The sequence below is a fragment of the Orbicella faveolata genome, unplaced genomic scaffold (genome assembly GCF_042242905.1).
Source record: "Orbicella faveolata isolate gen_17 unplaced genomic scaffold, um_ofav_v1 contig_47, whole genome shotgun sequence".
Lineage (NCBI taxonomy): Eukaryota > Metazoa > Cnidaria > Anthozoa > Scleractinia > Merulinidae > Orbicella > Orbicella faveolata.
This window is the reverse complement of record NW_028301577.1, coordinates 10,134,825-10,150,496: the sequence shown is the minus strand read 5'-3', so window position 1 is coordinate 10,150,496 and position 15,672 is coordinate 10,134,825. Positions and strand designations below refer to the sequence as shown.

At 39.2% G+C, this 15,672-nt stretch overlaps 1 protein-coding gene across 1 annotated transcript; it reads right to left on the bottom strand.

The window, feature by feature from the left end:
* Positions 1 to 551: 551 nt before the first annotated feature.
* Positions 552 to 14,082, bottom strand: LOC110048416 (14-3-3-like protein 2). Its single transcript, XM_020754206.2, has 4 exons — positions 13,931 to 14,082; positions 9,891 to 10,197; positions 6,747 to 7,087; positions 552 to 1,288 (listed from the first exon to the last, which is right to left on the bottom strand). Exons 1-4 carry the CDS (start codon positions 13,992 to 13,994, stop codon positions 1,233 to 1,235), a joined length of 768 nt encoding a protein of 255 aa, XP_020609865.1. The 5' UTR covers positions 13,995 to 14,082; the 3' UTR covers positions 552 to 1,232.
* Between the last annotated feature and the right edge of the window lie 1,590 nt (positions 14,083 to 15,672).

Here is a 15,672-nt window from a genome sequence, read left to right as displayed (position 1 = left end):
AGAGCTTGCACTTTGTAGACCGGACTCGAGAGACTGGCGGCAATCTAGCCTATAAATGGAAATATGTGCATTTTTTCATTATTGTTTCTTCAAGTGCAGCTTAAAAGATACTTTGACAGCTAAAAATAGTGGCGTTTCATCATGACACCCTAAGTGAGACCAGAATCCTTGATTTATACCCCTAAACAAGACGACAAACATCCCAACCTTTTCATCTGGGAGTCCTCTCCCTCCACCCCCCACCTCTGACCTCTACTGACATCAGGACACTGTCTGTGATGAGTTATTCCTTGCATTTTAGTGTGCAGGTAACAGCTGGTCTGAGACAACAAAATCTCTGTATGGAAATTTTCTAAAGTTAAAGAAGTCAGCATGCAAAGAAAGATGGGTTGGGTACACCAAAAAGGAGCCTCCCAAAAGCAGGGGTCAGTTTTTGACTAACTACATCGATCATGGCAAGCGTTTGAAAATCACTAACCCAAAGAACGCACAGTGGCTAGTCAATACAACAGAAAGACACTCAATATTATCAGTTGATGTAACACGACTGATTTCTGCTTAGCAAAGCAAAAACAATAAAATCAAAAATTCTATTTCCAGTTAAAAAAAAGAAAAATTTACAAATCTTTCCAAACGAACAGATTGTCCACCGTTGCTACAACAGGCCACTTCTGAGTTGACTTATGCCTCTGCCATAACGAGTCTTCATGCCAAACCATTCGTATGAAAATACGTTCCCCTACAGGTTTATTTTCTCTAAATCAAACTTTTTTCCATATGAAACGTTTTGCATGAGGACTTGTTTTAAGATAGAGGGAAAGGTAACTCGAAAATGGTCTATTGACACGAGGTAAAGCAAAGTTTAATAATTGCATACAACTGAACCACAGGTTGGTGAACATTCTGTGAACCAGAACAAAGTACTACATTGCCTTGCTTGACCACAACTTCGTGTCCACCTACTGATAAAGGGTGTCTATCCATCTACAAGTGTTTGAATGTAAGTTTCTTACACAAGTTATATTTACTTTAGGTGTGAGACTAACTGTGAAAAAAATAACCTACAATTTTACAAGTAGCTCAGAGAAAAAAAGATTATTATCATTACAAAAGAATTGGGAAGGCTGACATCTTGGCTACATATTTTCTGTCACATCATATCAAAACGGTTTATCAACCAGACAAGCATGCAAGCCATTTTTAAGATAACTCCTGAAGTCAGCCTCTGCCAGTTACTCTTTCATATCGTCTCCTTCTAGATCTTCAACTTTTGTATCTCCTTTGTTATCTGTATTGAAGACAAAACATTTACAAGGTAAAGAAAAGAGCCCAGAATATATATATATATTTTTTCTGTGGACTATTAAGTTCTTCTCCTGCTAAGAGACATCTTAGATTTACCCTGGAAATTGGCTGGACCTTGCAGACCTACACAAAACTTGTAGACTTACACAAACCTAAAAAAGAACTGAAAAAAGACTTGGGCAGGACTGTGCTCTAGAAGTGCCCACATGCCACAGGGAACTAACTTTTGCCTTTGGGCAACTGGAAAAACTTAAGTGCTGGGCACCCAGGTTTTCATGGTTAGGATTTTTTGGGTTCCTTGTAATTTTTCTCAGACCACAGACTTGCTGTAGGGCTATGTCAGTTTGCCATGTTCCACATTGAATTTTAGATGTTGTTTAGGTCAGGAAAAATATCATTGACTGACTGTATAAAAAACTTCAGCATAGGAAATACACAGTATTTCATGTAAATGTATGTGCAAGATCTCAGGCATTTACGTGCATGCATAATTACACACATACTTTTAATTGAAGGGGTTGGCCAAAAACCATGCTAAGTGCAAAACTTGTGTGAAATGTTGTCTATTACAAGTCCACAAAAAAGGCTTTACAAAGAAAATAAAATTCCATAGAATTCCATTAATAATATTAACACACCCTTCCTCAATAAAGCTCTCCTGAAAAAAGTGGTTGTTCTATGGTCCTTTTCATGAGCACTAGAAATAATATGTATGCCAATAAGCTAATAGCCCTTTTCATGGTTTAGTTTTCTCATTTACATTACCATTAAAGACAGAAGCTACATCCCTGGCCAAAACTACAAAAAAATGTCTGGAAGCAACCCACACTATTATGGACTCCCACTATTACAGAATTGCAGACACTTATATAGCATCCTATGCAGACGCTCTTTAGGCTTGTCACGTAATCTTCCTTCCCCATGAACATCTGCTGAAACAAACAGCACACTCCTTTCCATTTGTTTGTAAAGATCAGCTGGAGTTCACATGGAAATTACTTTAGAGCCAATGAGTGCGGGATCATCATGTAAACAAAATGCTATTTATATACTCCCTCGTGGCGAGAATTACAATGTAAACTGTTGCATGTAACATCAATGGGAACACTTTCAAAGTAAATATGCAACTGTTCAAATCCCAGGTCTAAACTAGTCCAAGTTCTGTATTTAAGATGATTTCTGCAGACCATTCAAGCAATAATGGCAAAAATTGAGTTAAAAAAGAAACCTCATGGCATGATATTTTGAATACAGTTAACAAGAACATATTGAGACTTAAGCACTCAAGCTGACCCTGCGAGAGAAAATTGAACTAGCAGTTATCCATATTTCAATTAAAACAGACGTTTCGTGTTAGTTTAAGACAATTTAATGCACGCTTTAAGCATTCTTAAAAGGTTTGACAATAATTTTCTCGAGAATGCTTGAGAATTTAATCATGGGGTCACTTAGAGAAATGAACTAAAGTGAGTTGTTTTAAATAGTATTCCAAAAGTTACTGTGCCATGAGTAGATCTTTAGTAAATAATTTTTCCACTTATTGCTTGAACTTTGAGCAGAAAATCTGTCACGATACTCTTAGACTACTGATAGCTTCTTGCCGATAGGGTATCTAAACCGACATTAATGTCCACATACTCATTGAAGGCCACAATCATATCTATTGACGTCTCTTGAAAAAATTTCTCTGGGTCCAAAGTTCGCTGCCTTGATTGGGAAGTGTGCTGTGATTGGGCCAAGTAAATAACCCTGCATTTCAGCAGACAATCATAGGGAAGGAAGATTGCATGACAAGCCCGAAGAACGTCTGCGTAGGAGGCTAACACTTACGTGGTCCCTAACTAATAATCAAGCCAAGCCAGTTAGAATAAGCCACCATTTTTAATATGTTGTGTATACATATGCATGCACTTGCGAACATGCGCTAATGACAAGAAAATCATGCGCAGTACGGATGCGCAACACAATTCTGAGGAATAACCTTAAAGCGGACACCCTCTATTATGCGGACAGCAGCACAAGTCCCCTTTTTCTCCCCCCAGATTTACTGCAAAAATTACCCATTTTTAACAGCCACATCTATTAAGCGGATGCGGACACCTTAAAGGTTCAACCTTAAAAGAACGTCTGCGTAGGAGGCTAACACTTATGTGCTCCTCAACTAATAATCAAGCCAAGCCATTTAGAATAAGCCACCATTTTTAATATGTTGTGTATATGCACAGCCTCGCGAGTATGTGCTAATGACAAGAAAATTGTGCGCAGTAGGGATGTGCAACACAATTCTGAGGAATAACCTAACAGCGGACACCCTCTATTAAGCGGACAGCAGCACAAGTCCCCTTTTTCTCCCCCAGATTTACTGCAAAAATTACCCATATTCAACAGACATCTCTATTAAGCGGACACGGACACCTTAAAAGTTAACTTTAATGGTCTTTTTCGTTGTCGAAAACCTGTATTAAACAGACATTGGAAAAAAGATGCATGTTGTTCATCTACGTTTTAATAGGTTAGTCATTTAATTTTGCCCACAGAAGAGCTGCCACATCTAAAACAAACAGGAAATACTATCTCTGTTTCAACAACAACAAAAAAACTGATCAAATTTAATATGTGACCTCACAAACAAAACATCTGTCTGGCAAACAGGAAATTTGTATTTGTACCTACAGACAAGTCTGTAAAACCATTACAAAATAAATCCTTCCTTCCTCAAATGATTGTATGTTTACAGGAATGGTATTTGACCCTTTCAAGGCCTTTTTAATGAGGAACATTACTACATGTATGACCCTTTTAAAATGAATACTTAGGGAACCTGGTTTCAGTGGACATCCTGTATTAAGTGAACACTAGCAAGGGTCCCGAGGATGTCCGCTTAATACAGGTTTGACTGTATGGTGAAACAGCTATCACAGAAATACTCAAATCATTACACAAAACGTGTGAAAATAATGATGCATTGAGCGATAAAGTGAAGACTCATTACTTTGACAATAGAGCTTGTATCAGTTGCAAAGGAATCTCAAATGTTGCCTCTGGTGGAAAATATCCTTTGAGAGATCTGAATTCCATCGCTTGTGTGCCCAGGTCAGTAAGAAACAATTTACGCTTCTGTTTCTTCCTTTTGCCTTAGTTTAGAGATGCCATAAACAACCAAAGAGTGTACTCATAAACAACGTGAAGGAAACCCGCAAGATACCAATTGAGTTGAGATGCTAGTGTTACAGTACTGTTTTGAATGATAAAACAGCCAATGAAGTAATGCTTAAAAAATGTCAAAGGTCTTCCTCATCCAGTGCAAGCAACTTCTCCTGCTTGAAGCAGGAAACTTTGTCACTAGCGGCTAATGCATCAGCCCAATGCTGATGAAATGTTTTTGAAACCTTTTCCCCCCGACTGTTTCCACTGTGGTGCTTCCTCCGCACTTGCAAATGGACATGAACTTTCGCGTTTCTTCAACGACATATTTAAGTTTGAATCAACAATCTACAAATGGAGAACACTACGTACAGCTAGTTGACTACCAAACACAAATGGACCATTGAACAAACATGATTGTACGTAGAAATCTATCACGCAACTTTTTAATGCAAGTATACTTCTTGTGACAACCCGTTGATAGTTATCAAATAAAGGTGATTAATGCAACTTAGAAACTTCTACCAGGAAGTGAAGAAGTGAAGTGAAGAAGTGAAGAAGTGGGGGAGTGGGGGAGTGGGGGAGTGAAGAAGTGGGGAAGTGGGGGAGTGGGGGAGTGGGGGGGTGGAGGGGTGGAGGGGTGGAGGGGTGGAGGGGTGGAGGGGTGGAGGGGTGGAGGGGTGGAGGAGTGGAGGAGTGGAGGAGTGGAGGAGTGGAGGAGTGGAGGAGTGGAGGTGTGGAGGTGTGAAATTGTCCCACCACTACAAATGGAAAGTATAAATATTTTCCAAGTTAAAAAGGGCTGTTATGATATTCTACCATGGCTAAGAGGCTTGTGGGACCAAAACAAAAGAAATCACACTGAGGTTGTCAAACTGAGGTTAAGGTGGCTGAACACAGTTTTTGATACCTGTGTTTCATTCACTGTTCTCTCTAAAACCCTTGATTCCTCAATCGCCCAAAATGGTGGCAATCCAGTTAACAACAGAAACTTTGGTTTTTGGATGGTTAAGCTGACGTATGTGCTGTTGCCGTGGCAACACGAATAAATATAAACAGGCTTTAAAATCGGTTTTGTTTATTTGCAGAAAATCTAGTCATTAGATTTTGTCTGTTATTTGCATGCTACAAGCTTGTAACGATTCTCACAAGTTAACACCATTTTGCTAATAATATAACAGAGAGATCTTTAATCATCCCTTGTTGAAGGTTCACTGAAATATCTAGAATTTCCTTTGTTAAAGTTCAATTATTTTCAATACTCCAGTTACTTATTTCCTAAAGTATTTTCGTGCCAAATTTCGTGAAATTCTAATGGATGGATCTCGAGAAATAGGCGTATTTTTGAGAGTACATTTTTTCATTCAATTGCAATTTTTTGACTTACTGTGCATGCGCATTTAACTGGGTTCTTTCGGTAAGAAAGAAAAAGCTGAGAATTGCTGGGTTCTTTGCATCGTTACCTTTTCTAACATATCTTTGTAATAAAAGACTAAAGCCATCAATACACTGCGTTCAATTATAGAGAAAAATAGCACAGATACTACGGGTGTTGAGTAAATAAAATGAACACTCTATTGACAGCATGATTGCTTTGAGCAATGCTTGTGCGTGCGCTGAATTGCATCAGCAAAAGCGCACACAAAAACTGTATTCGGCCACCTTAAGGCATGAATAAACAACTTCGTATTTAATAATATATTTTAGTCTCCTAAGCTGCAGTGCCAAGTTAGAACAAATACTTCAATATATCAAAACATTAACTGATTAAGGTCATTCCACTGAAATAGAACCTGCACTGAGATTTTTGTGAAACTTTGCCTATTAATTGTTTATATTATAGGAACTTAAATTTTGAAATAAAAATGAGGGGTCCCCATGTTCGTTTAGGAGCAACAGCACCTTGTTTATACCCATATAAATCCTTATAACAGCACCACGATTGTAGTCACGATTGCTTACTGAATTAACGTTTCCGACGATTGCTTTTAATTGTTCTACACTGAGAATTGGTCCATATTTATTTTACACAGAGAAATTTATTACTCGATTCAAAACAATAGAAAAAAATGAGAGGTCACCATACTCGTTTGTGAGAAAATGATGATTTACGTCTATGGCAAGGTCCAGCGGTAAAGAAAAAGCCACCATTTTTTAACGCACGCGCGCTAATCACGCGTGAAATTATGCGCAGTAGGGATGCACAATGCAAAACTGGGGAATAACCTTAGTAGTATTCTGATTATTACTATTTTTCCCATTTCAACCCTTTCAATATCAAAGACATGTAACTATACCTTCATTGTCAGTAGCCCACAGGGTCAAGTTGTCCCTCAAAAGCTGCATTATCAATGTGCTGTCCTTGTACGAGTCTTCACTCAGTCGGTCTAGGTCACTAATGGCATTGTCAAAGGCTTCCTTCGCCAGCTTGCAGGCCTCGTTTGGTTGATTTTGGATCTCATAATAAAATACAGAGAAGTTTAACGCCAAGCCCAAGAGGATAGGGTGTGTAGCTGAAAGCTTCTCTTCCTCGGCTTTTTTCTGTGCCTCTTTGTAAGCCTGCTCTGCATCTTGACAAATGCTCGCTCTATCACCTTCAGCAGCAATTTCAGCTTTATACCTACAGTAATCACCCTTCCTGTTTAAAAGAGAACAATCAGCTTATCAGTAAATGTAACTTATTTGCATGTTTTGTGTTGTTGTTGTATGTGTTTGTATTGAGTACAGGGCCCTATTATAGTTATGTTGTAATCACTAGGGATGGCTGGTTTTCGATTGGATTGTGGGCTCATGTCAGCTTAACTTGTTGAAAACAGGGCAAGTTTGTTCAGAAGCCGGTTAACGCTAACCCAGGATTAAAAGTTAACCAAATTATAACTTTTTCTTCTAAACAAATGTTTTTTGCTGCTTTGTTTTGTGTATATGGTGATTATTAAAACTCAAAACAGAAGGCCAAACAATATACAGAAAACCTCACCGCAAAGTTACATGAAATCAAATTTCTACCTTTTCCTGGGTGAGCTTTATCGGGCTCTGAACAACCCGGCCCAAGAGCTACGCTGGCCTAAATCTCTATATTAAGATGGTACAATAAAAATTTAGCAGTAAAAAGTTGCTGTTGTTGCATGGGGTTGAGCTTTAGTTTGTAGGTCCACATCAGCTTTTTAGCTGCCTTTTAATGACCTACATGACAAATGACAAAAAAAGTATGTATGTATGTAATAGTTACATTAGAATACACTCTTCTTGTCAGTCTCATTCAGATCAGATAGTAAGCCGGAAATATAATGTTTTTGGTCTAGTAAGAATTGATATTAATAACAAGCTTGAGCTTAAAACTGTGTTGTTAAAGATTAACTTGTTTTGTTCCTCTGCAGTTGATGGCTCTGGTAGTAATGCAGTGACAACAACTACCACCCTTGACAAACAGCGTTTCTGAATTATTTGGAATGAGTTATTGACTGTCAACAGTTTATGTTAGTTATTATGTCAGCGTTAATTTAAGGGACACTTATTTTCAGGCTTGATTTCTGCTACTCTCTTGAGTCCGGTCAGCATTCCTCGCCGAGAGAAGAGAGAGCTGGATGCCTGAGCGACAAAGCCTGTCTGTGATGCAAATTCATAATTTAACTCATGTGGTGCTTCTGGTCACCAGTAATGTCATACACTTGAAGTAAATGATAGAAAGGCCCACAGGACACTTACGGCTCGTAACATTTGTATGTTATTTTGCCATTTTTTTTTTTTAATTTTGGTCGTCCACCATATTTTGTTTCACAATATTGCCTTGGAAGGGCATTATTTGTTGTGTTCTAAGGAAGAGCTTGTCTTTTTTAAGTAGAGCAGAGCCATTCGTTTGTGGTGCAGCAAATGTCATAACAATGGTCATATGTAGGTCTGCATGGTTTCTGGACACTATTAACTTGACACTCTTTAATTTGCCAAATATGTTTTGCCGAGCTAGTTTGGTTTGCTTTTGCTCCTTTTTTTTTTTAAAGTGATACCATGATTTTTACCCCTCAAATTTTTAAGTTTATTTCATAGAATTCCACCATTTGCAAACACAGTTGATTCCCGATAACTTGAACACTCGCTGACTCGAATCTCACGCTAACTCAAACCAAAATCGATTTCCCCTGGATTTCTGTCATACATTTACTTTAATTTTACCCTCGGTAACTTGAACCCTCGATAACTCGAACCCCCCGCTAACTCGAAGCAATTTTCGTTTTCCTTCAGCTCATTTCTGTATAATTTTACCCTCGATAACTTGAACCATATCTGTCAATTCATGACAAGTCAAAAAATTAAACAGTGTACTGTAGTCCAAAACATTAAATTTATTTTGAAGCAGCCGTGTGAAAAAACCTGTACAGTTCACAGTTCCTGAACTTCTCCCTGCTGCTTTCCTTTGTTATATTTTTCACACTACATTACGTTCTAATTTATAGGGCAGTGTTTCCGCCAGAGCGCACCATTGCGGGAATCCCGCATTACAATCAGAGATGGCCCCTACAAAAACGAAAAAAGGGCCAATTTGGCCCTTTCCTTTTACAAGACTGCAGGCTTAACACAGGCATAGTATTTTAAAAGCCATCCCAGGGCTCTAAATTGCGACCGACACGGTTGCCAATGCAACTAACATTTCATCCTTGGCGACCAAAATTCGGCAAAAGTTCTGGTTTAGTTGCCATAATGGTGACTACATTTCTCTGTGTTGATGATCAATAATGGTTATTTTGTCAATGCAGTCAGTGGTTGCATATTTTAAAAACTTGAATATCTCTGGAATGAAAAGAGATATTTGAAAATAGAACTAAACAGCATTTTTCTTCTCGTACAGACTACTTTTCTATATTTAAAAATGGCTTAGATCAGAAAGATGCGATTTTCGTCATAGTACCACTTTAAAATAATTAGTTTTGTCTGGCTTTGCCAGAGCCTAGTGTGGCTTTCCTTTGTTCATTATCTGACATTCTGGAACCACAAGATTCAAATTTTCCCGACACTGTTAGCTCAGTAAGGAACACCTCTTGGTCATCAACCAACTTTTCTAGCACTCCTCGATGTAAATTTTTAAACTTTCGATCTTAAATGTCTCTAAACTTCTATCATATGCCACATTGATCAATTCCACATCATCCACCATTGACCTGAGGAGATAATTTATAGGTGACAAAAATCTGCCTGCAGTTATCTGATTGGCTAAGACTAACAAAAGAATCCTCACATGTCCAGCTGAACTTTCATCCAAAAAGCCGCTGGTAATCAAGGCTAAGTTGTTTTCGCAAGAATATTTTTAGTGGATCATGAAGAAAATCCACAATTAAAACCTGCAAAAATTTTGTGCCACAAGACATATCATGACTTTTTCAAAATATCCATATACATAGCTACATATACCCAATACTGAAAAAAGCCAAGATATACCCAGTACTTACATTTTATAAAAGAAAACCTTGGATTCACCAGTTGATGAGTTAGGAATAAGGGTGTTATCCAGGAGCTCAATGATTTGCTTACAGATCTCATTTAACTCCTTCTCAATTTTCTCCTTGTATTCTTTAATGCTTGCCTCTTTGTTAGTCTCCCCCTTGCCTTCTGTTTTCCCCTCCAGAGAAGATATTATACGCCATGCTGCCCGACGAGCTCCAATCACATTCTTATAGGCAACGGACAGAAGATTGCGTTCCTCACTCTCCAGTTCAGTCCCTGCCTTTGCAACCTCCTTCATAAACTCTGCCATTTCTGAAATTAGAAAGTTTAGTGCATATGCTTACTTGTAGTACATCAAGGTTGGAAATCAAAAATCCCTATACAATCCCAGACAGCTTTCATAAAAAATTGCAACCTTTATTGGAGGACTTTTCAGGGACTAAATCTCTTTTTCAAGAACTGCTGTCAGAAATATAATTTTATAAGTGATAATGGAAATCAAAATTATAAAATTAGCGCCCTCCTATCGGGCAAAATTTAAAATAAACACCCCCCTCCCCCCCATTTTGTGGACAAGTAATTAGACAACAAAGGATGTATAATGTTTGTCATGCAGTATTAGATTTGTACATTGTTTCAGATTGTGAACACGTTTAGTGAACCAATGAACATGTCAAGTACTAACAGTGCAGCGATTTAAACTTTAGGATCAGCATTTTATGTCAATAAACAGCTTATGTTGGTGTTAACGCGCAGATAATGTATTAAAAATATGATCATGTCAGGCCATGATTTGGGAAAAATTAAATAAACATGCCCCCCCGCCCCCCACCTTCTCCTAAATTTGAAATAAGCGCCCGAGGATTTACAGTATGCACCTTCCAAATAAACAAGTTTTAGGGCCACAAGTTTTTGCTTCAGGTCAATATACACAAGGACATCAGAACAAGAAAATGCCAATTTGAAAGTTTATACAAATCAAATTAAGTTGTTTTTGACTTAGTAGTACACTGTATTCAATGTTTGAGAAAATTCAAGGATGTTTCAGACTTTTAACCCAATGACAACTGGAGCTTTTTGGTAAAAATGCATTTTTGAACAGTTTGGACATTTTCAGCCTGGATATGAGCCAAATTAGCTCCAATGTACTCAAAAAGGTATTGCAACACGACAGTATGCTTCTCCCCCCATTAGCAATCAATCAATCATTTCCTCTCTTGCATCGTCAGTTCCACTATGAAGTGGCTGCAGTCCATGCTGTCGTTTCTGTCTGCTCCTAGTTCAACTTCAAAAAGCTCACAGACGCAATCAGGTACAGTACCAATCAGAAGAAACCTAACAGGGAACAAGTTTGCAAACGGGAACTGAATGGATACAGAACGGGTACAAGAATGTGAACGGAATGGGTACAGAACGGGTATAGAACGGATACAAAACGGATACAGAACGGATAAAGTATCACAAAATGCTTGCTTGGGCTTTTTGTCCGTAATTTGCACCACTCGCGTCCTCCTGCCAAGTTTCTTCCGCATTCTCCGAACAGTTTTTGCCGATACTTCAATGTTAAATCTCACAAAAAGTACTCATGTAAATACAAGAGCTGAAAGTTCATCTTTTGCTTGCATTTTTTCATCAATAGTGTTAAAAGTGCTTGGCAAGCTGGTTTACTTCTTCCTTTCCTCAGGCAATCACACAGATTACTGGTCGCTTTGTATCGTTTCGGAAAAAGACTTACTATAAACTGGCCTTGAAGTTACAATACCATCTTCCCGTATTTTTTGAGTGACTGGACCCATATTTTCACCACGAAAATTTAAGTTTACTGTCTGTATTCTCGCATAAAGGCAACAGTTTTAACCCATTGTAAAAAAGGTAAAGTCTGCATATGAGCCAAGTGGCCCATCAGGCCGGAGCTTATCCCGGTTTCTGTAGCATGGAGTGACTAGGAGTATTTCTACTCCCCCCTGGATGGGATGCTAGTCCATCGCATTATACACCTGGGTGGAGAGAGGCACTGTCAGAGTAAAGTGTCTTGCCCAAGAACACAACACAGTGTCCCCAGCCAGGGCTCAAACCTGGACCGCTCGATCCAGAGACAAGCGCACTAACCATGAGGCCACCCATTGTATGAAATGCAAATGAGTGTCGCTAATCTTGTAAACGAGTTCTCAGAAACCTCGTTCCTCTGAACGAGTTCCAAGAACGCTTACCGATGGAACGCTAACAGAACAGGAACAGAACAGCACAGAACTGATACAGAACAGGAACGGAACGTATACAGAATGGATATGGAATGGATACAGAACAGATACGGAATGGATACAGAACGGTAACGGGAACACGTGTGAAACGGAAACAGAACACGTTCAGTTAAGCGTTCCCTGTTAGGTTTCTTCTGATTGGTACTGTAAGTCTTTAATATGGTGTAAGAAGTTAACATCATGCCAAGTCTTATATATCACGAATGACTTTGGTTTTTAAAAGGTCTTGACTTCAGTATGTAACTTAATTTTCTGAACAGTTCATATTTGTGTCCGGCCTCGCTATTTAGTATTGAATGCTTGGGTGATATTTTGCCTCAAAGCACTGGAAATTGTGTTTCCGAGCTTCCCAATTTCAAAAACTTTCTGGGGGGCATGCTCCCCCATACCCCCTATACAGGGCTCGAAATTGCAACTCACTGGTCGCCAATGCAACCAAAAATTGTGCACTGGCGACTAAACTTTCAGAACTGGTCGCCAGCTGGGGACTCGCGTTTTGTCCAATAACTAAAGAAAACCACAACACAACTTTTGTTTTTAAATCTTTATATTAGGAAATCAATCAGATATGGTAGCTAGTATACAACTCACTTTTCCATCCCCAGTAAAATAATGTCTAAATATTACAAGATAATTGAAAAATTGAATGTATTTCGACACGTCGATACTGTGTTCATGGCGCACCATACTGTTTCAGCGGCTTCTTCCGAAACTGGGATCACAGGCACACTTCAACACCACGTGCTTTTTATTTGTTGTGAAAATGGTGGCAGATACCAATGAGTTAAGGAGTTACATGAGTTTTTATGTGCGGGGAATGAAGATTCAGCCAAAAGGTTAATCCAAACTTTGAATCCTTCATCAGTTGTTGATGTAGGGAAAGTGGATTTCACCAAACTGCCGAAGGATATAATATCCTAGGAACTAGCTTAATTCCAGGCGTCGAGGAAAACAAGTCGAAAATAAAGAATGGCATTTCAAAGAAGTAGCAAAGGGAAAATACACAAGGATCCGTGTTTGTCTCACAATGAAAACCACGGACTTAAAATGTTTTAAGGTTCGCTTCATTTAAAATGACTATGAAGACAACCATCACCTTCGAACCAGAGACATATCACCTGTTTCTAATTATTTTCGCTCTTCAATTGTGACTTTTCTTGCATGCAAAGTAACGTATAAAATCATGTTCTTGTGTAAGTTATATATAAAATAAGGTGGCGACCAAAATTTTTCCATTAGTTGGCAGCTGGCTCCCGAACAAAAAAGTTAATTTTGAGCCCTGCTAGAGGACCAGTGGCCTTCAGTGCCTTTTATCAGCTCCGGCAGGTGCTAACTAAAGGGAGACACCTACTTCAAATCTTACTGAAAGCACTGCTTTTGTGCAGGACCTGAATCTTGTCACTAGCTTATCACTCATCAATAAAAGATCATTCTTAAGGGTTAAACTCAGCATCTGACTTCAACTAACCACAGCTCGCCTCCGTCACTTTCATAGACTTCCCCTCCCACCCCTGGTGGGGTACAAAATAGCGAACTCAAAGCTTAGTCTGTATCATGTTACATGTATCTAAGACTGTAAAACAAACTTCTGTAGGCAGATTAAATGTGGGAGTTCTTTTAAAGTGCAAATGACAGTTAAATTACCGTTTTGGTGGATCTTAACTCTTAAAATATTTGTCAAAAGAAGTGTTTGTCTACTAACAACCAACTTGATTACAATCCGCCAACTCGAGGTTGCAGAGCTACAAAATGCCTACTGATGGAGTCAATAACTAACCGTTTACCTTCATATCGCTCAGCTTGCTCCGCTAGCTTGGCCATAAACACATTCTCTTCTCTCCCTGCCATATTGCTGCCGTTGAAGCGAAGTTCTTAGCCACAGAAGTGTAAAATGCCGGTAATATTCTTGCTCAAACGAAGGGCGTCAACCGTACTAGTGACCAGGCCCTCAGCTCGTTTCGAGTCTTTACCATTCTCCGCTCCTGGTAGTGTGCCGGAAGTATTAACGAAACTTCCGGCTTAAGTTGCAAGCTTTTCTTTTGAATTTTCCTCATTTAAAACGTACTGGCTTTGTTCAAAATTCCAAGACGTCTGCATTTAAAATTCAAATACAAAAACCAACGTTTTATATTTCTTTTTTGAAATTCCTTTTTTCGTTTTTCGATTGATATGAGATTCGATGCTATAGTAGCCAGCGAACATAGGTCCCGGCGAGGACGACAAAAAAATTCTGCTAGCGAAGCGAGCCGATGAGCGTGAAACGTTCGTCGGGAGTCTGTATGCAGTCTAATGCATTTAAAGAATTACTCAGCTGCACGTTTGTTGATGGCTTGAAATAAGGAATATAGATGAAATGAGTTGATGTATTCGTAAAGAAATCGATTTTGCCTATGGAGCGAAATGACCGTAATTCGAAGCCCTGGAGGATAGGAGTGGCCGGGGTTACGCTGGCCTAGCCTTATCGCGAAACTGACCAGTTGGTTGAGGATTTTATCTAGACTAAGGAAACCAGGAATTGCCGCTCAAAAATATAAAAAAATCAAATCGGTAAGATTAAATTTACGCAACTAAGCCTCTACAATGTCGATAGATGGGGGGATTTGGGGAGTTTACTCCAGTATAGGGTAGGAAAATTCAGCTGAACTAGCTCTGGTTTAGGCTAAGGGTTCCAGGGTCCCAGCGGCACATTCCCACCCAGAAATAATTCCCAAAGTACCCCTCCCCCCCCCCCCCTTCCGGGCGGGTATCGCACCTACATGTCGTTATGAAAAAGATTTACAATTTCCCCGAGAAATCTGAGCTGCCAAAGTTTATACTTCTGGTGAAAATGTAATTGACTTATTCTTTTCTGCGGTTCCGGGTTGGAAATAAAAAATTTGCAGAGATCAGAGCAGGCTCACTTTCTCGTCTCGCGGCTTCGCCGCTCGATTTGGCGCGCGCGCTTGTACTCCAACGTGAGCCCGCTCGCAGGCTAGGGTTACGCAGATTACAAAATTTCTGCAAGAAATTGCCCATTTCTCGAAAGCCAAAACTTTACATGACTTTCTATTCCACGATGAAGCGTAGCCCGGCGAGCATCCTGGGAATCAGGCTACTCGGAGAAAAAAAGAAGGGAAGGCCCGACAGTCAGTTCAACTTGATCAACTTTGAAATTTAGTTTGTTAATTGCTGATCAATTATTATCAATTTGTCATATGTAAACGGTCATCTAACATAGCCGAAATATCCGAGACATGTATATTACGGTTTACTTTTTTTAATTTGTCTTCTTCTCCTCTACCAAGTGTTTAAGGCCCCTCATTCCGAGATTAATCGCAGCGTATTAAATAATTCCGTCTTCTTTTCTCTGTCAACTATCTTCTCTCACTGGACTTTCTCTCGCCTACACTCAGCTTCAAAACATTAAGGCAAAATGTATAGCGAGGTGCACATTATTGTACCTGAATAATTACGTCAATAGAGCAACCCCCTCCTATCCCTCAAAGGATTCAAAATTCAGGTAAATTTTTCCAAGTTCCTGACGAAG